Source organism: Rhinolophus ferrumequinum, chromosome 10 (assembly GCF_004115265.2).
Source record: "Rhinolophus ferrumequinum isolate MPI-CBG mRhiFer1 chromosome 10, mRhiFer1_v1.p, whole genome shotgun sequence".
Taxonomy (NCBI): domain Eukaryota; kingdom Metazoa; phylum Chordata; class Mammalia; order Chiroptera; family Rhinolophidae; genus Rhinolophus; species Rhinolophus ferrumequinum.
In genome coordinates this window covers 80,504,586-80,529,860 of record NC_046293.1, presented here as the reverse complement: position 1 = coordinate 80,529,860, position 25,275 = coordinate 80,504,586, and the positions used below count along the sequence as shown (strand labels likewise).

Below are 25,275 nucleotides of genomic sequence, written 5' to 3'. Positions count from 1 at the left end.
AAACTTTAAAAACTTGTATCTAGAGGACAGTTAGGCTGAAGCTTTTAATGGTTGTCATTGTTAATGTAAGGAGGAATCCAAATATGGAAATAGTTCAAATTAGTTGCCATTTTTTTCTTTCTACTGTTCTCTGCATTTGTGATGATATATTTCCTTCATGGGTGGGCGGTTAATTAAATGTGACTTTGTTACATTTTAAAAACCTTTTAATAGTTAAATTTCTGTTGAGTAATTATTTGTCTTTCTCAAAAACTGCTTTTTAAAGACAGGTGGCTATCCCAGCCCCATCTGGTAAAGGTGAAATTATTCTGTCTTTTCAAGGTCAGGGTACAAATCAGCAAAATAGAATAAAACTCAGGAATTCATGGTTTTCCTGGTCTTGAGGTAGGCACTTATTTTAAGGAGGTTATATTAACATTATATATCTCTTGGAGTTTAACATAATGGGAGCTTATAAAAATATCCTCAGATAACAAATTTTCACACTTTGAATGGATAGTTTTGAATAATTCTGATTTTTATTCTTCTTAAAATACAATTTTCTTCAAATAGAATTACCCACTGCATTAAAATGGAGGACCGGAATCTCTGAATCTTCCCATTTCTACGTGAATTCTAAGCTTTTCTAAGCACATCCTCTCTTTAAAAGCAGAGGTCTCATTGACCCTTGAAGAACAATGATTTTGTAGTTGGAGTGTTTTCAAAGTTCATTTTTATTAGTTTGCAGTTGTTAGCATGTTAATTTCTGCTCCTGCAGTCAGTAGACATTTCTTTCTCTATTCAAAGCTAAATTTAGGACTTTTAGTATTCAAAAGACAAAGTGTATTGGAAATAATATTTGTGAAAACTGACAACTAGATGGCTTGCTCTGTTACTAAGCATGTCGATCTTATCATGAAGAAAACACTGTTTGTTCTTTATGGGATAAACCATGTAGGTGCTATGTCTCCTGCTCCTTGACTTGTTAAAGCAGTAGTTATTGTGTGAGTATCCAAGCACTTTCCTTTAATCCTCACAACTCTAGGAGGTAATTTTTTCACCCCCAGTTTATTGGTTAGAAAGCTGAGGCTTAGTGATCCTAAGTAACCTGACCACTCTCACTAGGAAATAGGAAGCCAAGTAGAGGTTTGAACCCATAACTACTTGTGTCTGGAGCACAAGACCCCAGTTCATAATGTATGAGGTCTTAATTTAAGAAGTAACTTAATGTCAACTGCAGCTTGAGACTTACCATTGTAACCTCTTGAATTTTATTTTCTAGGTAGTAGTTACTTCACGTAGAAGTTCAATTCCTATTATTTAATTGAAATCACCATCATAAGGTGTGCCTGTGAAATAGACAAAAATGTTTTTATCTCTGCTATTTGAAAGAACACAAGGGTCATCTAACTTTTTTTAGGTATTCTTTACTGAGAAAAGATGACTCACAAAAGTCTCATGAAGTTGTCATCTAACATTTAATTTTTTAATGACTAATTGAGTTATGATTATTATTTTTTTAAAGATAGCTTTGAAAACTGAAGGTAATTGACCTGGTTACTTAGGTTTTTAGTCAACATTAACAGAAGATCACATATAAGGACAAATGAAAAAGCAAAAATCTCTCTCCTATGTTATTTCTGAATACTGAACAACCAACAGTTCACTAAGCTGTTGTACATAAGTGAGCTGTGATATTTAAATACAAGAGGACACTGCCCCCCACCGCCACCCCCCTCAGCAGTGATTCTTAAACTTCAGTGGATCTGATAAGACTGAAAACTGGACTCTTTCCCCAGAAAGGTTCACATGTGCACTACATTTTATGTACAATGTCAAGGGAATCGTAAGCTACTACATGAAGCTACTGCATTTTGATTCTTACCTACGACTTGGGAGACACAATTGAGACAAATAAGTGTCTTGCCAAGGATTTCCAAACTACCACAGATCGCATGGCATTTGGGGACCTCAGTGACATTTGAATCATGAGATTCAAAGGTTTCTTAGTTCCATGATCTAAAGAGGGAGTTAATTATTCTGACTTTGAGTTCTTTTTCTCCTGAGTCCAGATACCAGCAGAGTATGGCATGCAGCCAGTTCCCAGATGGCCGAGCATCCAGCCGTTTTGCGTGCTGTTCCCTTATGCTCCCCTCCCCGCAGTGTCACTGAGTATGGTCAATCCTTAAGACACCCAAAAACAATAGTAAATGGACCCACTTAGTAAAGTGAGCCTCTCATTAAGTGACTTCTTTTTGTAGTTTTATGCATTTTACAATCTGGCATAGTATTGATATACTTGTACTAACCACAAAGCTCATTGGGATAATTTGGACTTTGGTAAAAATTTTCCATCAGTTAGATTCTGTTTCACTTTTCATTTTTGTCCTGAACTTATTTTACTAGATTTGTTTTTAAAAATCTGTAGCCTTGGTTACTTATCCATTTAACTGACCAACGGGATACTTCCTTGGAATCTAAACCACGTTTCTGCTTTTACAGCTTCCAGTCTCTGTATAAATATTGAACGACGTTCAGCACTTTCCTAGTTGTCTTCTACACTGTTCCCTGTCTCTGTTCTCTCCTTGCCCCAAGCCATCCTTCCAGACGCATCTTCCTAAATTTACTATCCTGTCCCCTCTTAAACTAAACAGTCAGTGTAGCCCTCCTGCTTATATGAGAAGTTAAATCAGACTGAATTTTTAGTAATTATCTGGTTTACCCTCTTCACTTTACAGATGAGTAGAAGTTCCACAGAGAGGAAGTGATGTCCCTGAGGCAGAAGTGACTTGCTGTGGTGTTCTGGTTGTAGGACTGACCCTCCTCAAACTTGGCCACCTAAGCCCAACATTCAGGTCCCTCTGTAATGTGGCTTTCCCGGTGTATTTCTTACCTCTTAATGCGGGGGCCTGATTTTTCTGTCCCTGGTCTCTCAAAGACACCATGTGCTTTCCCATTTCTTTGTTTTTTTATATGACCCTTCCTCTACCTAGTGTAATGTCCCACTCCCTTGCCATTAATTAATAATAATAAACATATACTCATTCACACACCATGCTGAAGCACTAAATATTTTAAACGTGTTGTTTAATCTTGTTCAGTCTTTGTAAGTCCACTAGCTAGATTCGGATTCCCATTTTTACATGTGTGGAAACTGAAGCTAAAGTCGATTCAGTTACTTGCCCAAGATCTCTGAGGGGCGGGGCCTGGTTCCAGCCTGAGCGGTGTGTCTCCAGAACTTGTGCTGTGACTCGCACGACAAACTAACTGCCTCAAAGGGACATCTTCCGAGTTCCAGGCCAAAGACTCCCTCTGCTCTGTCAAACTTTCCACAGTTGTCAATATCCATTAGAGAAACTGAATTTATCACAAGGTTATCTGTGCTTTACGAATGCTGTTCAACACACTATGAATGCTTAGAGAGTAATGTAATAATTCATGAACTGACCACAAAAATCTACAACTTGACTTCCTAAATTCTCCTCCAAATGTAACTGGAAAGGAGCCAATGCAAGCCAAGAAAGTAATAAAGGGGAGAGAGACTACTCTGTAGCTAACTGTGCACAGAGCAGCACACAGAGCCAGGATTTGCATCCTACCTCCAGCAGGAATTCCTGATGCCTGTGACCTTGATATGCCAGTGACCTTCATATATGCCGGTTCACTCCTCTGAGCCTCCATGTCTTCATCTGTCAAATAGGCTCAATAATACATATCTCATGGGGTTGTGATTGAGATGATATGTTACGACTTGTTTAAACTCTAAAGCATTTTTCAAAAATAGTATTATTTTTCAGTCCCGTCAGAAATTAAATGTCAATAAATCAGCTTAATGTAGAAATTATTTTATTATACACCCTCCCCCAAGGGGTAAGGAATGGAGATTTCAGTGTGTTGGTCAGAGAACTTTTTATAAGGTTTCTTTGATTTTTTTTGAACCAATTTTAATATATAAACTACTAATAAAATTGGCCAGAATATCCCTTACATTTTCTCTGTTCTTTAGGTGTATATAATCAGATCCTAACTTTTCTGAATACTAATTGGATCAATTTTATATTTATTATTTGATTATGTAAGTTATGCTTAAAAGAAGGACTAGAGGGTCAAACAGCTTGTGTTCAGAACAGGTACCACTTCTTGCCAAGTTTCTCCATCTGGAATGGCTTTAATTTACATGGCTGATAATGAACTCTAACATTGCTGCTCCTTCTGATTTCAGCTTTGACACCTGCAAAGGTGTCAGCTGCGCCTTTGCCACCAGGGCTTACATAAAACAACTAGGTCATTTTGCTTTTCAAAAATGAAGATTCAAAAGACAACAGAAATTATGGAGGCATGGTGGGAAATTTGACTGAAAGAAAGTTAAGTGTAAAGAGCAAGAGTATAATCCCTAAGAAAATAAAACAAACAATAAAACACACACACACACAAAAAAAAAACAAACAAAAAAAACACTTTCTGTGGCAGCCCAGAGGTGTTTTCAATAAGCATCAAGGATTCTACGATTTGATTAATTTATCGGGGATGGCTTGAGGAGGGATGATGGTGAGCCTTATGAGTGGAAAATGCCTAGAACAAGTGTGCAGAGTAGATGAAAATGTGTAGTGGAGCTAAGAGGCAACAGGGGCTCTGAGTGCTACTGCAGACTTAACATGTAGTAGCTGTGTGACCTTAGTCAAGTTTCTTCAACTCTTTGAGCCTCAAGTTATTTACCTGTTAAGTGGAGATACTGTGTCACAGGGATCTGAGGATGGGACGCGATCGTACAATGTAAACTCTTAATAACCGCAGTCCCTGGCTCATAGTAAGGACTTGCTAAGTGTTAGGTTTGAGGCTGAGATGGGTGAGTGTGGGCTGGTACCCCTGGAGGTAGAATGGTAGTGATCACAGTGGCGTCAGTACTTCCTTGGCTCCCCTTTGACTCCTTATTTTCAATTTGTTGTTGGACTTTGGTAAAAATTTTCCATCAGTTAGATTCTGTTTTACTTTTCATTTTTGTCCTGAACTTATTTTACTAGATTTGTTTTTAAAAATCTGTAGCCTTGGTTACTTATCCACTTAACCGACCAACGGGATACTTCCTTGGAATCTAAACCACGTTTCTGCTTTTACAGCTTCCAGTCTCTGTATAAATATTGAACGATGTTCAGCACTTTCCTAGTTGTCTTCTACACTGTTCCCTGTCTCTGTTCTCTCCTTGTATGTAGAGGGCTGACCAGTAGTTATACATGGATTTTTAGCCTTATTGGGGTCTACACTCCTAATCCCTGCATTGCTCAAGGGTCAACTGTTCTAGTGCCTTGACCTGGATTCTTTTCTCACCATGTTGTTCTCAGGTTCTAGAAGCTGTTGGCAAGGCCAAGAACAAACCTGGATTGTGCTGTGGGAGACTTGTCAGAGATGACCTAGTCCAGTAAACAGGCATGAGATCCCAGCTTACTATGGGAAACAGTAAAAATTTTAGAGGCAGGATGAGGGGAAGATAAGTCTGCAAAAGCAAAGTAGATCTACTGAGAATGTAATAGTGCCAAACCACTTTTTTACATTGTGTATTGTTTTAAGACCCCCTGGGTTAAATCAATTGCTGGCTATATTATTCAGATGGAATTTTTTTTTCTTTAAATTAAAGTTTATTGGGGTGACAACTGTTAGTAAAGCTACATAGATTTCATATATACAATTCTGTGATACATTATCTATATCTCACATTGTGTGTTCACTACCCAGAGTCAGTTCTCTTTCTCAGATAGAAATTTTAACAGCGCTAGAAGGGTGGGATGACAGAGCCCGCGTTATATGGAGGAAAGGATATGAGAGAACCTGGAACTCTGTATGCTTTGGAAGTCAGTTGCCAGTAGAGCTGTCAATATGGATTGAGTGTTTATAATGTGTTTGACACATACACTTAACTCAATTTGTGACTATTTGTCATGGGTACCTTTAACTCCATTTTACAGATGAGAGAAACCAAAGTACAGAGTTCAGATTTGTTACAAATTTCCTGGTTTTAAAGCAGGTGCTTGTTCAATTTATGCCATAATGACTGACAGAATGTGTCAGATATATTTTTAAAGCCTTTAAAAGAAACTAACACAGGAGACACCTCAAGTGTTCACCCCTAGGTAATGGATTAAGTTATATCACAGAACTGAATTATTCTAAATTTTTTTATGTTATAAAGCATCTTCATCCCATAAGTAGCATTGTATTTTTGAAGTTTCACTGACTTTTTTATTTATTTATTTACTTATTTATTTATTTTTTTAAGAACATGGAACAGTAGTTCTCAAACCTGAGGACTCATCAGAATGACCTGGGGACTAGTTGAGTAAGATTCTGTAGGTCTGGTGTGACTCGAGAATTTGCATTTCTAATAGGTTCCCTGGTGATGTTGATACTATATCACTTTGAGAACCAGTGACAAGAAAAATATATTGTATTCCTGATTCTATGGAGGAACAAGTGAGAAAGTAGTCCTGGAAGGGAATTCCAAGACCACAGATGGAAATTGAAATTCAGATCATGTTTCCAAAACTCTGCACATCTTGTACTTAGCCACCAATAACTTGAATTTGGAGTCCAAAAGATTTTTACTGATTTTATTTCTGGAGATTGCCTTTGATTACAAAGAGAAATCAAGAATGAATAATCACTATGTATGTAAATACTGAAATTCAGTAGTAACTTAAAAATGTAACAAGTTTGCATGTGTTTTTCTCCAAACCAGTAAAAACAATATGATTTATTGATATGTATGGATTTTCTTACAGTTTTCTTTTTCCTTTTTTTTTTTTTTTGTCTCTGTAGGTGGCAAATCTTCCAAAAGACTATAAGATAACCCTCAAATATGTCCCTGGAATGGACAGTTTGGTACGTAAACTGTGTATTTCTGAGTTTCATTTTACTAGCTGATAAGATTTGGGATTGTTGTATTGAGATAGGAAATTATCTGCCGTTTAGGAGTTTGCTAATTGTCAGAATTTGAAGAAGGTGTCTTTAGAATTTGACTTGTATAGTTTTATTCCTTAATAAACTGCTAAACTTTAGTTATGGTTGAACATGTTAGCATGTGTGTCCTAGAACTGTATTCCCAAAGTAAATAAGACCATTTTCCTCAGAGCTAGCCACAGATTTCTCTTTTTCCTTTAGCCTCTCCCCAAAAAAGGTTTGAGTGTGAAGTTATGTAAGTTTTTTTAATACCTGAAAAGGTCCTATATAAGTCTCTTTCCTATTTAATTTGAGAACATAAAATGTTTTATATCAGAATTTATTAGCAGTGTGATAGATTCTTAGATGTTTACAATAAAAATATGAGGTTGTGATTATGCATACTCCTTTAATACTGCAACCAAGAAATTTTAACTATTCTTCTCATTACATGTTATCAGAATTCATATATGAAGAAATATTTCAAGCAAAGGGAATAATGTAATGCCAGTGTACGCATCATGTAGCTTGTCAAACCTTACCACTGTACAATATTTGCTTCAAATATATTTTTAAATAACGAAACAGTATGACTAAAACCCATACATGCCCCTTTACTATAGGGACAATTTGTCTCTTAGGAACAATTTGTCTCTTAGGAACAAGTATTCTGAGCTGGAATTTTTCATTCCAATGCATGGTTTTAGGACCTAGCTAAAAACAAGAATGAGGATAGCCTCCTCTGGAGCTGTGTCAAGCAAAACAGCACACAGCCCTCTCATGTTCTTACAGTTTTACTGCAAACCATGCATCCATACCTTAGATATTGTATTTTTTGCATATTTTCATATGTTAATGCTGTTACACTGCATATGCCTTTTTGCAACTTGCTTATATTTGGCAACGTGCCTTTGACATAGAACGTGTTGCTCCATGTCGTTTCATTTTAACGACTGTACTGTGTAGAGTGAATGAAAAACCGTTTGGGTTACTCTGTTGTGCAAGACGACATCTTTCCTTAATTAATCAAATACTTATTACATATCTACCTTGTTTGAGTTGTCTAGACTTTGGGTAATTTCCATGAATGAGTCCATCAAAAGTATTACCAGTTTAAGTGTGTTAAGCACCTCACTAAGTGCTTGTGCTTAAAAAGTCTTTCAAAGACTATAAGGTTGTAATTTCAAGAGAATGTCAAAGGCATATTTCTCTTCATTAGTAAAGTAAGCTTGTTAGCATGAACTATCTCAAGTTCCTTAGAACTCCTTTGGACATGTATCTTCATGTTGAACCAGTTATCCCAAGTCTAGGTCAATGTCCACCCTTTTGAATTAGGGAGAGTTCTCTGGAAATAGGAACGTAAAACTATAGCAGCCTGAAAGTTAATTAATTTAACCATTGGATCACTAGGCAGCAAGTATTTGTTTAGGAAAAACTATGGAAACAGCACTTCACCAGGTACTTTAAGAAACAAACACATGCCAATTTAGCTTTATGTTCAAAACCTTGAATAACAACTGGGGAGAAATTATCCGGATTTTTCCAAAATGAGTTCACACCTTTATTTCCTTGGATGATTAGAAAAAAAACCTGTGAGGAAAGCAGGATAGCTAAGGTGATTCCTATTTTGCAAATGACACACAGAGTCTTACAATCCTGAAGTATTTTTGTCCAAGGTTATACAACTCGAGTGGCGGTCTCAGAAAGAAACCTCAGTCATGTGGCTTGACTCTGGGTTACAGAACGTGGTTCTCTAAATAATTACACTAGTGAGGGAAAGTGCTCTGAGTGAAGCATTAAGTAATAAAGATGCACCTTGCTCGGGGTTGGAGAAGCACTTTAGGCCTCAGATTGCCTAAGTCACTCAAAGAAATCGTTCAGCTCTTTGAAACACAAGTGTTAAACTGAAAATAATGAAATAGATTATTGTGTGCTAGTGTAATGCTAGATAGTGGTAAATCACAGATTGTAGCATCGGCTGGTGACAGCAAGAGCCAAACTTGTGAAAATAAAGCCGATTCATTGCCACACATTTTTTCTTGTTTCTGTAATTGAGAAAAGTCCACTATTATTTGATCTTGGCACACCGTCCTGGCACAACTGGAATAATTCTGTTCTTGGCTACCACGATTGGCAGTAAAAACAAGCCTGTGCATAGGGCTTTGGACAGAAATGGGGTCTTCGCTTTGTTTTATTATATCTTCATTTTAAAATGGTCATGTCTGCTGAGATCAGAGGAGTTTCCCAGTGGACAGGCCCCTGAGTTCTCCTCAGCAGCTGCCCTACCTTTTGTCTTTAAACAATAATGGGTGGAGTGGGAATGAAAATGGGTACCAGAAATATTTTCTGTGGTCAAAGCCATAAAATTCTGTCCGAGGCACTGGGCAGAAGAAAGCTCTGGAATAGAATACACTTTATGTTTTTGTTTTTTTTTAAAAAGTCAGATAAACACTCCTGGAGAGGAGAGGCTACTTCTCTAAGGGCCTTCTTGGAACATTACCTACCAAGTTCTCTCTCACAAATAGCAGGGTGTGATCAACCAGTTGATATTTAAATCTAAGGATAATTACCGATTCTATTTTAGACACCTTGAAGCTATAATATTGCCAGACTGTTAAGATTTCCTTTAAGTTCCTAACCTTAAAAATCCTAAACATTTCGGATCCTTTCTGTTTACTAGTAATGTTACTGTAGAAAGAACAAGAATTGAGTTGTTGAATTTGTGCCACACATCTGCAGTCATTTTCATATCTATAAATGATCTAAACCATGAATTGCTTGTGGTATTTGAGTAAAAAAACTATCAATTTTTAAGTAAATTATATATTCATAAGTTTTAACTCTTCATTTGGAAACAATTTCCAATTTACAGAAAAGTTGAAAGACACTCATATGCTCTTTAATCCAGATTTATCTATTTTTAACATTTTGTCTTGCTTGCTTTACTAAATGCTTGCTTCCCTTGCACACGTGTTTATTATTTTTCTAAACCTTCTGAGTAAGTTGTATACATAATGTCTGTTTACCCGAAATACTTCAGTGTATATTTCCTCAGTAAAGGGTTTTCTCTCACATAAGCACGTGTGGTTGTCAGCTTCAACAAGTTTAGAATAACTAACACACTTCAATCTACTGGCTGTATTTCAATTTTATCAACTCTTTTTTGGGGGCGGGGGCATTTCTTTTCCTCCAGCACAAGAACCAATCTAGGATCATGACTTGCATTTTTACATCAAGTGAGATAGGCAGAATAATGGCTCCCCAAAGGGGTCTTGTGCTGTGAATATATTGCCTGACACGGCAAAAGGGACTTTGCAGATGTACATAAGTTAAAGAATTTGAGATGGGGAGAGTAGCCTGGGTTATCCAGGTGGGCCCAATATAATCACATGAATTCTTACGTGAATTCTTATGAGGCAGGTGTGTCAGGCCAGAGAGAGGGATTTGAAGATGTCATATTGCTGGCTTTGAAGGTAGAGGAAGGGGCCACAAGCCAAGGAATGCAGGCTGCCTCGAACAGCTGGACAAGGATTCTTCTGTAGAGCCTCTGAAAGAAACAGAGTCCCACTGAACACCTTGACTTGAGCCTAGTAAGAGCTGTTTTGGATGCCTGGCCTCAAGAACTGTAAAATAATATATCTGTGGTGTGTTAAGTCCAATAGGTTCATGGAAACTAATATGTCATGTATCTTTGGTCTCCTTTAAGAGTTCCTCAGCCTTCCTTTGTATTTATGATAATTGAATTTTTTTAGTAATAATACAGCCCTCCCCTTTAAATAAAATGTTTCTCCTTGAATCATTTGATGTTTCTTAATGGTTATATTTGTATTATGCATTCCAAGCTTCTATGCTGCAGAAGTGATGATGTCCTCAGGTTATCACATCCAGAGGCACACAATGCCCATCTTTCCCTCCTGGTGCTGTTTGTTTTGATCACCCAGTTAAGGTTTCCCACTGTTTCTGTGTATTTACTCATTAGCAACTAATACGCAGTCTTTGGGGGAGGCACTGATTCCTTATCACAGTTCCTAGCATAGATTTAGCATCTATTGATGATTCTTACCTGAACCAGTCTTAACTGACATGTCAATTTTTAATTAAGTTAATTTTTAAAGGCAGGGTTAAACAAGTCACTGGCGATATGTAATGTTACTCTAATCATATGGCTCCCAGCCAGCTTCTGTGTGCAACACCCTTCCTCCGGCATGCATGATTTCACTTCTGGACTATTCTCACCTTCTTTTGCCTGGCCCTGCTGCCTCTGGGCTCTTCCCATCTCCCTGGCCATTCTAGAATTCATCATTTGAGGTTTCAAGTTTTTGAGTAGACAGTGAATAAAAAAAAAAAAAAAAGAAAGAAACACACCGGATCCTTTTAACCCTCCTTTTTCATATACTTTGCATGGCTACTCATTGTTCTTCAGAAGAGCGAAAGGATCTCTCCTTCATGAAGGCCTCCAAGCGTTGTTTGATTTGGCACCTTTCCAAATCCTTTTCCAGTCCCTCATCTTCACAAGTCCCCTGATTCTTCTGTTCTTCTACCCATGGCTTTCTCTGTACCTGGAATGCTGGTGTGTCCTTTTGTTTAGGTCGTTCCCGACTCTTTCAGTGTTGATTTCAGTTCCTTAAGGAAGCCTTCCCTCTCCTACCGGATGAAGCCAAATCTTCCTATTAGAAACTCTTTTCATAGCACTCCTTGGAATAGCAGTTTTACATTTATTTGTGGAATTATTTAATTGATAAACTCCCACTTACTTGTAAATTGCATGAGGGCAGGAATTGTGGGGTTTTTGCTTTGTCTTATGTCCTCAGTCCCTAACAGATGATAAGCACTTAGTAAAAACCTGCTGAAAGACAGTGAACAGGGAAGGAAGGAGAAAAGTTCTCCAGCATGTAATCACTTGTAACTTCCCTGAGGTACAAACGTGACCTGAATAGAATCCACAAGATTATGATGATGAGGTGAATGCCTGTAACGCATCACACAATGGCTGCGCCTCAACTTTATTGTTACTGTTATCTTCTTTTAGATCCATGTGCATTTTGTACAAGATCTTAGCTGGAAGAGCTGTGTCATGCAATTTTGAGGACTCATGGTCTCCTTGAACCTTCTGTTACACTACTCTTATTGAGTCCTTTCCATATTCAAAAACTTTCTCAGTGTTCCTCAGGACAGAAGGCTGAAAGCCAAATTCCTGAATCTGATATTCCCCACTCTCCACAATCTTGCCCTACCCTGACCACCTCATTTTAAAACCTGTTATTTCCCAACACAAATGTGCCACCCCAGCGAGATGAGTCCCTGCCTTCTAAAATCACCATGCTTATTCTCAGCTCCAAGACCGTTTGGTACTACTTCCCGTTGCCAGGGTTGCCCCTTTCCTCCCCCTTCCACTCATCCAAATTCTTCGCACAGAATCATGCAATATCCTTGGGGTAAAAAGCATCCTAACTGGCATCTCCTCCAAGGTCAACTTAAGATCCCTCTTTCTCTCAAGGCCATTTCCTACTGTCCCGGACCATGTTCTCTCTCCTCTGTATCACTGGGCAGTAAAATTTGATATCATGCTTACTCTGTGTGCTTTTCCGTGGTGCTGGAGCCGCAGTGCTCAACAATACCAACATGGTGTCTGCTCTTTGGAACTTACCTTTTAGTTCATTATCTCTGAATTTCTATAGAAGTTGTCTAGAAAGTATTCATTTTGGGTACCTGATCATATATTACTTACATAGCTATTTTACATTGTATGTGTTGTATATATTTATCTCAAAGTATTGTTGTGAGAAATTAGTAAGGTCTGAAAGCTCTGAGATATACTATACATACAGTAAGTGTCAGATGTCACTATTATTATTATGCTTTGTTTTCTCTTTTTCCTGTATTTTTTTAATCTAAAGATTAGGGATTAAATCTTCCACTCCTTTATATTTCCTCCGATTCACGTAGGTAGTAGCTACGCAAGAACTACTTAGCAGTAAGCATGTAACTGTTGGCAAAAGACTCTAATTTTCAAATCTTGAAGGAGCCCATCTTACTTGTTTAGACTCCCTTAGTTCTCACCAACAGTAATAAACTCAAGTTTAACAATAAAAAGTCTCCTTATTGTAATGATGCTGAAGAAGAGCATCCCAGTCAAGGGCAAGGATGCAGCCAGAACTCCTGAAGGGACTCCAGTCAGGATTGGAAAACTACCAGGTTTTCCTTTCCCCATCTCTGAATCTCTGCCCCATTCTGTTCTGTCCGGGCAGAATTTATCTCCTCTGTCACCTAGTAGAATCTAGCTGCCCTAGAGCTCTCAAAATTTCAGGTTACAGTTGTGGCCCTGCTCAGAGACTGTTTATCAGTTCCTACCACCACTACCAATTTTGGGAAGTGATTTTCTGATTGCCCCATCTTGCTCAGGGGTCCACTGTCCAATCAGCTGTGGCCACAGCACAAGTTCACTAGTTGTAAGTATGGATCGTGAGGGTTGACCCCTTTGATTTGGAATTACTTCCTACAGAAATAGACAAATAGACACTGTACATGTCTACTTCTACCTCCCATATAAGAATTTATTTTTTTAAAGGAATACATATAAAATATTAGTTAAATGAATAAAATATAACATTAAAGAGTATTTTTTAAATTTGTGTATTTAAACTACAGCAGCCATCTTAATGAATAAGTGATTATATTAAGATACTGTTCAGAACATCTAGAACATTACTGTGATAGAAATATAATAGAAGCCACATATGTAATCTTGAATTGTCCAGTAGCTACATTTAAAAAAGTGGAAGGAACAATGAAATTAAGTATAATAAATTTTATTTAGTCCAATAGAGCCAAAATATTATCATTTCACCTTACAATTGATATAAAATTATTAGTGGGATATTTTACGTTTTTATATCATTCAAAATCTACTGTGCATGTCACACCTACAGCACATTCCAGTTCAGACACTAAATTTTCATCAGAAATACTCCATACTTAGATTTTCATAAACTTTACAACTGAAACTGCAGATTCATGTACCTAGCTTTTTCAAACATACTTAAAAGTTTTCCACTCGCTGAATCAAGTACTTATTTTTAAATTTAAATAAATTAAAATTAAATTAAAATTGTAGTTCCTCAGTCACACTAGTCACATTTTGAGTAATAAGTAGGACAGGTGGCTAATGGCCCCCATATTGTCCAGCATGGATTAGACAGATCCCTTTATTTCACAGAGAAACCGAAGCTCTGGATAGATTGACTTTTCTAAAAATTACAAAGTGTGTTAACAGAGTTGGGACTGGAAACAGCTTCTAGGTCATCATTGCTGCCCTTACCTCCCCATGCCTTTCCTTCTTCACTGTGCTATTTTGTGTCTGGCTCAGGGGCCATTTATAGACCTGCCCTGGGAAACAACACATATTTATAGTGTTTGGGCTGATTACCATCTTAATCAGATTGAGGTTTCTACATCACTTTAATTCAAACACGAAAATACAAAGTCAGAATGCCTAAAAGGAATACTGAAGACCCAAGTTGTTTAGGGAAAAGGACTAAAATAAATCATGACAAGACCCAGCTCATCTGAAAAGGAGTTAAGATTTTGTAGACTATGCACTAGTGATGGGAGCACACAGTATTTTGCAAAGTGCTTTTATAGGAACGTTTTAAATTTGCCTGTCCATGGAATGTTTGAGAATAGCAGGGGAGTGACAGCTTTCTAGTCCTAAGTGTAAAAACCAAGGGAGAAAAGAGAGTTCACTAATGGCAACTGACATTTGCTGTTTGGTTGTGACAAGTGCTTGGAGACATTTTCTTTTATCAGTATGACTCTGGAGGCAGTGAAATGAGACAGAAAGAGCCATTCCCTTTCCAGAGATCTCTTAACTGAGCCGAAGGACCAGTGTGTGTGCCTGGCACAAATACGAGACCACAAGAGTCATGATGAACCTGGCAAAAAGAATACGTTACGTGCTTTGATTGTACTCACTGAAGAAAGAACAAGGCGAGTGCGAGGGGGTCTTGGTTTCTCCTGTTTCTGTGTCTAAATTTGTGGGTAACTTTTAACAAACCACTTCACCGCTCTCAGCCGTGGTTTTCCTCTTATGAAATTGGTGAGACTGGGCCATATGGTCTTCAGTATTCCTTTCAGATCTAAACTATTGTGATTCTAATGGAATGGCTCTAGATTCTTTCGAATTTGCGCAGCTAGGAGGTACATACTGGAAGCACAAAAGGAAAGAAAGGAATGCTTTGTGCCTTGGGCATTCATACTTCTAATTCTGACAAGATTGAGATTTGACACACATTAAAGTAAACAAAACAAAAACAATCAAACAGGGTGGTGATTCTGGTAATTAGATTAGTTGAGTTAGAAGACTGGGTGAATATTCCTTGTGAATGTTCCACGGGGGCCACACAGTTTATGAGCCAGGGCTTTTCTCCCTCAGAATCACTGATGGATGTTTCACCTCAGCTCTTTCTATTTTTTTAAATTAATTTCAGGTGTACAAAACAACGTACTAGACATTTATCATTTATATCCCTCACAAAGTGATAACCCCTCTATCTCAATCTACTACCCCTCTGACACTGCATACAGCCGTTACATTTTCACTCTCTATTCCTAATACTGTACTCCACTTCTTGTAACCATACACACACACACACACACACACACACACACACACACACACACATATATAAAATTGTAGTTGACATTCATTATTGTTTAGCTTCAGCTTCGGGTGTACAGTGCAGTGATCCGGCATCTACATCATCCCTGAAGTGGTCTCCCTAATAAGACAAGTGTCCATTGGATACCCTACAAAATCTTTAGAACATTATCATATCAATAGATGCAGAAAATGCATTTGACAAAATCCAGCAGCCATTTATGATAAAAACTCTTAAGAAAGGGGGAATAGAGGGACCATATCTCAACATAATAAAGGCCATATATGATAAACCCACAGTTAACATCATACTCAATGGGGAAAAACTAAAACCATTCCCCTTAAGATCAGGAACAAGGCAAGGTTGCCCACTTTCTCCACTTCTATTCAACATAGTTCTGGAAGTTCTAGCCACAGCAATCAGACAAGAAAAAGAAATAAAAGGCATCCAAATTGGTAAGGAGGAAGTAAAATTGTCATTATATGTAGATGACATGATACTATATAGAGAGAGAACCCTAAAGACTCCACCAAAAAACTCTTAGAACTGATAAATGAATTTAGTAAAGTAGCAGGATACAAAATTAATCTTCAGAAATCAGTTGCATTTGTATATACCAATAATAAAATATCAGAAGGCGAAATTAAGAAAACAATCCCATTTACAATTGCTTCAAAGACTATAAAATACCTAGGAATAAATTTAACCAAAGAAGTAAAAGATCTGTACTCAGAAAATTATAAGACACTGAAGAGAGAAATTAAAGAAGATACAAATAGAATAGTGGAATCACCTCAACTCTTGTAGAGAACCCTCTCACAGTGTAGATACCTGTTAGGCTCACTAAGGAAGCACACAGATACCTCTCTAGGAACAGTATCAAATGGAAAGTGATGCCAAGTGCATCCACGAAGACAGGTTATACAGCGGGCCCTTGAATAAGGTCACTTTGTTATTATAACATTGATACAATGCCATAGAACTTAATTCTCGTTAAATATAAAGTACAAAGATAAACATAAATATATAAATCAATTACCATATAGTAAAGTTGGTTTTGTTACACGTCGTTTCACTTAAAAACGCAGAACCTACCAACAGTGGTAAGTGAGGATGTACTGTCATACAGCTTGTCCACCTTCTGCTTCTAATTACATAAAGCTTGTGGTGACTGGGGTTAGACACTCCTCTCTCTGCATCTAAGACTGATGCAGAATAATGTGTCAAATTCTTTCAACTAATAAACTAGAACAGTGTCTTGAATGAAATAGGAAGATGGAAAGAAGAAAGCTTGCCAGACTTAGTAAGTCCCCAAAATGTTTTTAAAGCATGTACTTTATTTCAGCCTGAGTCTCAAATTTACCAGTTCTGGAGCTGCAGAGGTGTTATAGTACACATCTTATGGAATTCATATATCACCTATTTTAAATTTATGTGTAGTTTTAGAATGTGCATGGTTATCTTCATTGTTGGTCTTTGGAAGTGGTTATATTCCTGGTTATGTTTAGAATGCTTTTAATTATAGTAGTTATTACATCTTTTATTGAATCATTTGGTTAAATCATTAATTTGGTGCTCACTGTCCTTTAAAATCCCTTAGAAAGTTCACAGTTTTTAACAACATCTTCAGTGGTAGGGGCATGTTAGTTAGGTCAAGGATATTGATTCAATATCATTGATTTCAGTTAGCATTCTAGAATGACACGTTATAAAAATGTACGAATGTAAAGGATATGCTGTTCCAGTAGTCCTTGCTAGAGCTGCTGTAATGTAAGACAGAAGCTACTAAGAAAGAAGGTAAGAAATTGAGATTATGGCATTAAAGAAAACTCCAGACAAACTTTCCCTTTCAAAACACGGACTGTATTTCTTTTTATGTATATGGGTGACTAAAATAAAACTAAATTATATGTACTTCAGGAATTTGCAAGGTACTCTTTACATCACAACTTTGACATCCTGTATGGCTTTTGTCAACTTTCCTAATCCTTCACATTCTTCTATTAGTAAAATAAAGAACATTATTTATATCTTACATTCTTCTAATGAATATTGTGAGTTAATATTTATATAGAACTATTTAAGCTTAAAATGGTCTCTGAAAGATAAGAAATAGTGACCATAAAGCCTGTTATTAAGGCAAAAGAACAAAATTACATCTGTGAACTTCACAACCTTTAATCATCCATTTCCTAATCATAATCTTAAAAGAGTTGAAAAACAGAAAGACCTCCTATCATCTCACACATGAAATATTCAGTTCACCTTGTTTTGTTCTCTTTGCAAATCATTGACTATATTTAATTAAAAAGAAAATACGAAACTGCTTGACATTCTAGTTAAAACTGGTTTCCTCTCTTGCAGGCAGACAGGTCAAAACTGGCTGATATTTTTATTATTTGTTGAACTCAGTTTTATCTTTAATATATCCAAGAATCTTAAAAAGCTAAACTATAACTATTTACACAAATTAATGAAAATATAAAACTTTGAATCCATTATACAGTCTTTTCCAAGGAAATTATGGCAAGAATAAAGAAAGAATGAAATACTATTTAAGGATGTTTAAAAATATCTTTTTCGGCAGTGTAGTCCAGAAGTTTGTATCATATCAACTGTCAATAAATTGTTCATTACTTTAAAAGGACAGATATCAGGCTAGGATTAGATTATGGGATTTCCATGATGCAACTAAGGAATTCCAGGTTTAGGGTTGAAAATTTTACTGGAAAAAGTTGATTGCTTGGACTGTTGATTACGTATGTGAAAACGGGGAGTTGTTGGCAGTGAGGGCATAGTAATAGCTAAATAAAAACTTGAATGCAGAATGTAAACATGGAGTTCAGTTGAAAACAGGGATAAACAGAAGTGTCAGTAAGCATGGGAGTTTAAAGATAAGATACACATAGGTAAAATACTTATTTTCTATTTAACCACAAAAAAGCGAAGAAAAAAATAAAAGAGAGAAACTGTTTATTTAAGACAAAGACCACAGCAACAAAAGGAGTACCTTAGTTCAGTTCAAAGCAAGGGGATTTAATTTGGTTTCTACATGTCAGAAGATCCAAGAGAAGGATAGGCAAGAAACGTTTAGAAAGTGGAGCAAGGAGAAAGTTTGAAAAGATTAGTATGTGGTTTCTGCTTGCCACAGAACAATTTGCACAATTCTCATGGAATTAACTAGTTGGTAAAGGCCGTTCTACCACATAAGTGTTCTTCAAACTGTATTTATAGTATGTGCTGTATTTTATATTCTAGGAAATCTGCCCTAGGTTGATGAGTTGAGGAAATGACCTAATTGAATTACTCCCCACTAGGGATTTGTTTATTCTACTTATCTGAAGCCAAAGCCAACAATCCTAAAACTTTTGAATGACATTTAATGCTTCCAGCAATTGGAGCTTACCTATCTATAGATAAACCAGTTTCTTTTTTGCAGGTATTGTATCAATTAAATCTGTTCTATTAAATGAATATAAAATGGCCCCCTTGTATAATTTAGAATAAATAAATTATTTGACTTTTCCCCACAGGGATACTTTGCGGGTGAGTAGAGAAATAAAGTTTAGTGGTTTGATTCCTTTTACATGGCGTCAGTTATTCTCTATGACTGCAATGCAAGTTACATTCAATTATTTAGGATATTACTAATCCAAGTCAGTGTTAGCTATCCCTCAAATTGTCTTGTTTTTCTCACTATAATACATTAGCAGAGTAAAAAATAAGTCAAAGCCACTACTTAAAAGGTAATGTTAAAATGTATTAATACAGTCTATGAACTTATGACCAATTCTATGTTAAGTTATATTACCTTAATTTAAAAAATATTAAAACTCATTCAAATATACTAAGAAGTTCTTTCTAATAATCTAAACCATTATTGATCCACAGCCATTTATAGCAGAGGTCAGGAACTATAGCCCCTAAGCTAGATCCAGTCTGCTGTCTGATTTTGTTTATGGCTAGCCCGCTGAGATTGGTTTATACCGATGAACATTTGCAGTCTACTGTGTTTCCCCGAAAATAAGACCAAACCGGAAAATCAGCCCTAGCATGGTTTTTCAGGATGACATCCCCTGAACAGAAGCTCTAATGCATCTTTTGGAGCAAAAATTAATATAAGACCTGGTCTTATTTTCAGGGAAACACAGTATTTGATGATAGAGAATGCTGACTTTGAATCTCAACTAAGCAAAATGTTGACCAAAAATAAAGAAATCCATTTTCTTGTTGATAGACCCATATTGCAAAAGAAATTAAGTTCAGTTATTATGAAAAGGATTGTATTCAATTAGTATTACATTTTTAATTTTGTAATAACATTTGGGGGAAATTTGTTTTGTCTTGTATAAACATATGTACAATAATATTCGTGAGTTTTGCCTCTTGCCATACAAAGCCTAATATATTTACTATCTGGCCTTTACAGGATGTGTGGAGCCTTAATGTAAATATTTCTTTCTCATTCATTCGTCTTTTTATTCACTCATGCATCAGTTCAGCAAATAGCTTCTGAGCGACTCCTATATGCCAGACACTTTTATAAGTGAGGGACAAGATTTTATAAAAATACTACCCTCATGAGACTTACATTCAAATTATGTATGTTATTATCTCCTCACAACTACCTGGTTCCATTATTCCCAATCTACAGAAAGGCAAAGTGAGGTTCAGAGAATTTGTGTAGCTTTCTTGTAGTCTCTCAGCTGAATTGAACCCAGTTATGCCTGATTCTAAGATTTGAGTTTCTAACCATTGGGCAGGATTGGCTTCATGCCTGGCTTTGTTGGAGGGGCTCCAGACTTGGTTTAATGCTCTCCTGTCACCATCTTGAAATTCTTAATCATTTTATGAACAAGTTTTTGAACAATAAATACATTTTCATTTTGCCTTTGGCCCCAGAAATTATGTAGCTGGTCCTTCTACTAAAGCAAAAGTGCTTCTCTGTCAGACCACATTTCTGCCAGGCTGGTTTTGTTTTGTTTTGTTTTGGTTTGGTTTTTTTGGTTTTTTTTTTTTTTTTTTTTAAACACCCACATGAATTCATCTATGAAGAGGGCTTGAAATCTATCAAACACTTTAGAAAAATAAGCTATTATTAATACATTGTTTCATGTTCTGGTGTACCAGGAAACTGGAAGTTCCTTGGAAGATCTTGAGGCCTAAGTCTCTCTCTCACAATAATGTTTTATAAGTTCCTCTGTGTCTAAAGCTCTTTTAAGAACATATTGAATAAAGAATAAGTATTCTTCAGTAGAATTAAATTCCATTAATATCTAAACCTTGGTAAGAGTAAAAGTTGACTGTGCCTTGTCTTGATTTATATTTCCATGGAAGAGCAGAATCTTTACCATCAGTGCTTTCCTCTGATCTATATGCATTTGTAAATTTTGAAACAGATGTTAGATCTGACTTAAACAAAACACAAGAGTGGACCTGCTCTGATGTAAGGAAGTCAATGATTGAAACATTGATGTCTTTGAAGGGCTCTCCGAGTTTACTGTATTTAAAATATTATAGATGCTTTACGTTTCTTTCTTTCAATTTCTTGCAGCCCAGTCATTGTTGGATAAGTGAAATGGTGGAACAATTGTCAGTCAGCTTGACTGATCTTCTGGACAAGTTTTCAAATATTTCTGAAGGCTTGAGTAATTATTCTATCATAGACAAACTTGTGAAAATAGTGGATGACCTTGTGGAGTGCATGGAAGGACGCCCATTTGAGGTAACCTTGTATTCACTGGGATTGCTTTTTACTACTCATCTCTAAAACCTATGCTGATTGAGGTGGTGGGGGGTGGGGGCGTCTTTGTATGTGCGATTTTTAATATATAAACTTTTAATTTAAAAATATCTTGAAAGATGAGCACAGAAATAGGTGCTTTTCATTATACCACAATGTTGAAGTGTACATGAAGTCCTAGATGTTGTCATTTAGTATAAAAATAATTCACATGACAATGTAAAAACAGCCCTAACTTTATCTTTATTTCATAAGTGAATGAAATTCCCATAACTTTCCTATTAGGTTGCAAATGTTCATTTACCTTTAAATGGAATATTAGCTACAGTGAACACTTATACTTGACCTCTTATCAAGAGGAATCAAGTCATAACAAAAAGTGCATTTTAGCATCTCCAAGTCATTTTAGAAATAGTTGTTACCAACTTCAGAATATGGGCATGGCAATGATTTGGGTTCTAGGCATACCGAAGAGGCAGTGTACCACTAGAGATTCATATGAGGTGTTGGACTTCAAATCCTGACACTGTCACTAATTTGCTTTGTGAACTTAACCCCTTTGCGTTCACTTTCTTTATGCTTAAATGGGACAATGACAGACAGGATCCATCTCATAGAGTTGACATTAAGTAAGTCCTGATGAGTGCATCAGCACTGTGTCTGGCAAAATAAATGTTAATAAGTATTATTATTATTATTATTATTATTATTATTATTATTATTATTATACACTGTGTCTGTAATAGAATAGGTCTTGGGAGACATGCTTTGGCATAGAGTTCACAAGCCAAGATGTAGAGTACAGGCCTTCTAGAAGTTTAAATCTAAGATTTTAAATATGATTCTGTAATATTCAAATATTCCCTCACCGTTGAAATTCCAGTTACTCTTTAAGACCCAACATCAATCCCATTTGTTTCTCCAATCTCAGAATTCTTATGCTAATAACCTAATCGTTATATTTATTAACTTCTGTTGTTTTACATTCTAATTTCTGAGTCAGAATGTATCTTACAATCAATGACATCTTACAGTTAACATCTCTTTTTATATCTTGTTGGTACAAATAGTATGCCAAGGGCATTGATAAGTAGAGGTCACAAAAAGTAGGGTATATCAGACAAGATGTCATGAAGGAAATCACATATGCGTTGGGGCTTGAAAGATGAGTTATGTGTTCAGTAAATGGCAATGTCAGGAAGAGAGGTCCAAATACGAATGAATGTACATTAAGTGATCGTGACACTATGGCTGGAATCCAGGAGATTCGTATCAGTATTTTCAGTTGTTTTGGAGATTGTGTATATATATGTATAAAACACTGAGAGGAGTACATAGTAAGTGCTACTATGTAGGAAATGCTACTAAGTGCTACTATGTAGATGTTAACTCTTATTATTACCTGATTTGCTTTATAGATAATCATGCATTTATGAATTCCTAAAATATAGCTTTGATTTGTATTGGGGGACTTTATAGAAATTAATCATACTCTTTATTCTTTTGTGACTTGCTTCTTTCACTCAGCATTATAAAGATTTATATTTTGATGCATAGAGCTGTGGTTAATTTTTTACTGCTTATAGAACATTCCATTGATTCAACATACCACAGTGTATTAAACCACTCTCCTGTTGATTGATTTAAGCATTTATAAACAACTGCTGCAGAACTTTCTTACATGTCTTGTGGTACATAGTGCAAAAGCTTCACCAGAGTATTCACTTAGTATTCAATTTCTGGGTCACAGGATGGGCACATGTCCAACTTTACTAGATAATATCAAATGGGCCAATTTACATCGTTCCACCAGTGTATAAGAGTCCCTTTAGTCCATCCATGTCCTTGCCAGTATTTGGCATCACCAGACTTTTTAATTTTGGGTTATTTGGAGGCTGTGTTATGGAGGTTTCTTTTTCTTTTTCTTTCTTTCATTTTTTTTTTTTAATAAGGAATGATTTTAATGAACATCTTTAAAGAGCAATGCCTCTGATTTGTTGTTCAGATTATTTCACTGTTACAGCACTGTAATTCACTTTACTGACCCCCAACGCCTACCATCTTCCTTTTATCCAGAGTGGAGCCTCAGACTGAACTGGATGGGATCACTATCCTTTTGTGCTAATTTGAATTATGTATGTTAAAACAGTTGGCTAAGAATGTTAGTTTTCCTTGAATCGTTGAAGGACATAGTCTATTACTTTGACATCAGTTAAATCTGGAGGCTATTTGAAAAATATAGTTCTCGTTCTTTTCTTCTTCTAGAATGTAAAAAAGTCATCTAAGAGCCTAGAATCCAAGCTGTTTACTCCTGAAGAATTCTTTAGAATTTTTAATAGATCCATCGATGCCTTCAAGGACTTGGAGATGGTGTCACCTAAACCTAATGGATGTGTGGTTTCTTTAACAAGCCCTGAAAGAGGTAAGACATATAAGCATTTCTAGTTTAAATGCTAAAAGCAAGCCCGAGTCTTATATGTGTAGGTAAGAATCTACCTCTACCTCAAATACATGTGTAGTTAGAGAAAGACGTATGCGTGTTATGTCTAACATAAAAATAAATATCAATGCCACAAAATAAATGAATGGTTGTAGATTTGGTTTTCAAACCAAAATAACAGTCATGATGTTCAAATTGATAAACTGCATAGGAGTAAACAATAAATGAGATAGTCACTCATATTTTTTCTTATCTGATATGTACTCGTAATGTACAATAATGTTATTCTTCACCTCCCGTCTCCTTGACGTCCCCTTCTCAAATCTTTTCCGAAAGGGTCTACCACTGAATCATGAATTCTGACCTTCACTAGTTATTCTATATTGAGACTCTTTTTCCCCACTGGGCCCCTATAATACAAAATCTTAATGTCATTGCTTTTTATTAAAAGAAAGACAAAAAAAGACCAATTACCAACAATTTCCATTATTTACATTTATTAGTATGTGTAGACAATGATTCCTTGTTCTATAAGGTGACTGTGGTGAATTTCTTAATAAAAATAGAACAGCAGCAAGACCCAGGATGAAATATATAGGCTCTGACTAACCTAGATTTGGGAAGAGGACCTGGAAAGCACTCTGGTATTGCACTTGGCCTTGTGGGGACTCTATGTAAATCGCCATGCAACACTGAAACATTATTGCTTTCTATTTAGATTCCAGAGTCAGTGTCACAAAACCATTTATGTTACCCCCTGTTGCAGCCAGCTCCCTTAAGAATGACAGCAGTAGCAGTAATAGTAAGTACACGTATATGATTTAATGCATGCATGGCTCCAGTTAGCGTCTATATAGGAGTATTGCATGGGCTACAATTACTACTGTTATAATGTTCCAGTACTGTTCTTCCTGCTGTGGTCTTCCTGAGAATTAGATACTAGGTTTATAAAACTGGGTTTCCCTAAAATTTGAGATAACGATTAGAAAATTGGGCCAATAAATTTTCTGTTAAGATTAGTTTAAATAAGGGATGAAATTACTTTTAGCACTATGATTTAGGCTGTTTTCGTTGTTGACTTAAAATACATTCTGTGTAGAATTTGCCTGACAAAAACAGAATTTTAAAATGGAAAGTACAAATGCTGGTTGTATAGAATTGCAAGGCTATTTTCAGTTTTGTACAGATCACTGTTTACTGTTGTGTGTTTGGAAATTTGATGATTTTGTTATTTTACTATAAAATTATATGTTGGAAGAGAATATGCTTCTTTCCCTGAAATTTGTGTCGTCTGGCCAAGAGCCCAGTTTCCTGGAAGTCTAATATTCTCTGTTCAAATCTACACAAAGGTTACTATAAAGGTCACTGGATTTAGTAAATATTCTGACCCTCTAGTCTCGTGGAAGCTGTAAGAGGAAAAAAATTCATCCTGTGATCATACCTAAGAAAATCATTCCTTAAGACTTAGTAATGGGGCACTGTCATATGTCCAGGGACATCGAAGACATGTGTAAAAAGAAGTAATC

The 25,275-nt window shown here is 36.2% G+C and overlaps 1 protein-coding gene across 2 annotated transcripts in view; it reads left to right on the top strand.

Moving 5' to 3' along the window:
- KITLG (KIT ligand) overlaps nt 1–25,275 on the top strand; it is an 86,068-nt gene that overhangs the window by 41,523 nt on the left and 19,270 nt on the right. The window contains exons 3-6 of one of the 2 annotated variants that reach the window (XM_033118192.1): nt 6,790–6,852; nt 21,121–21,291; nt 23,575–23,731; nt 24,468–24,551. In XM_033118192.1, the coding sequence (XP_032974083.1) occupies nt 6,790–6,852; nt 21,121–21,291; nt 23,575–23,731; nt 24,468–24,551 (475 nt within the window). The remainder of the gene's footprint in view (nt 1–6,789; nt 6,853–21,120; nt 21,292–23,574; nt 23,732–24,467; nt 24,552–25,275) is intronic. The other variant, XM_033118193.1, reaches the window with a different exon arrangement.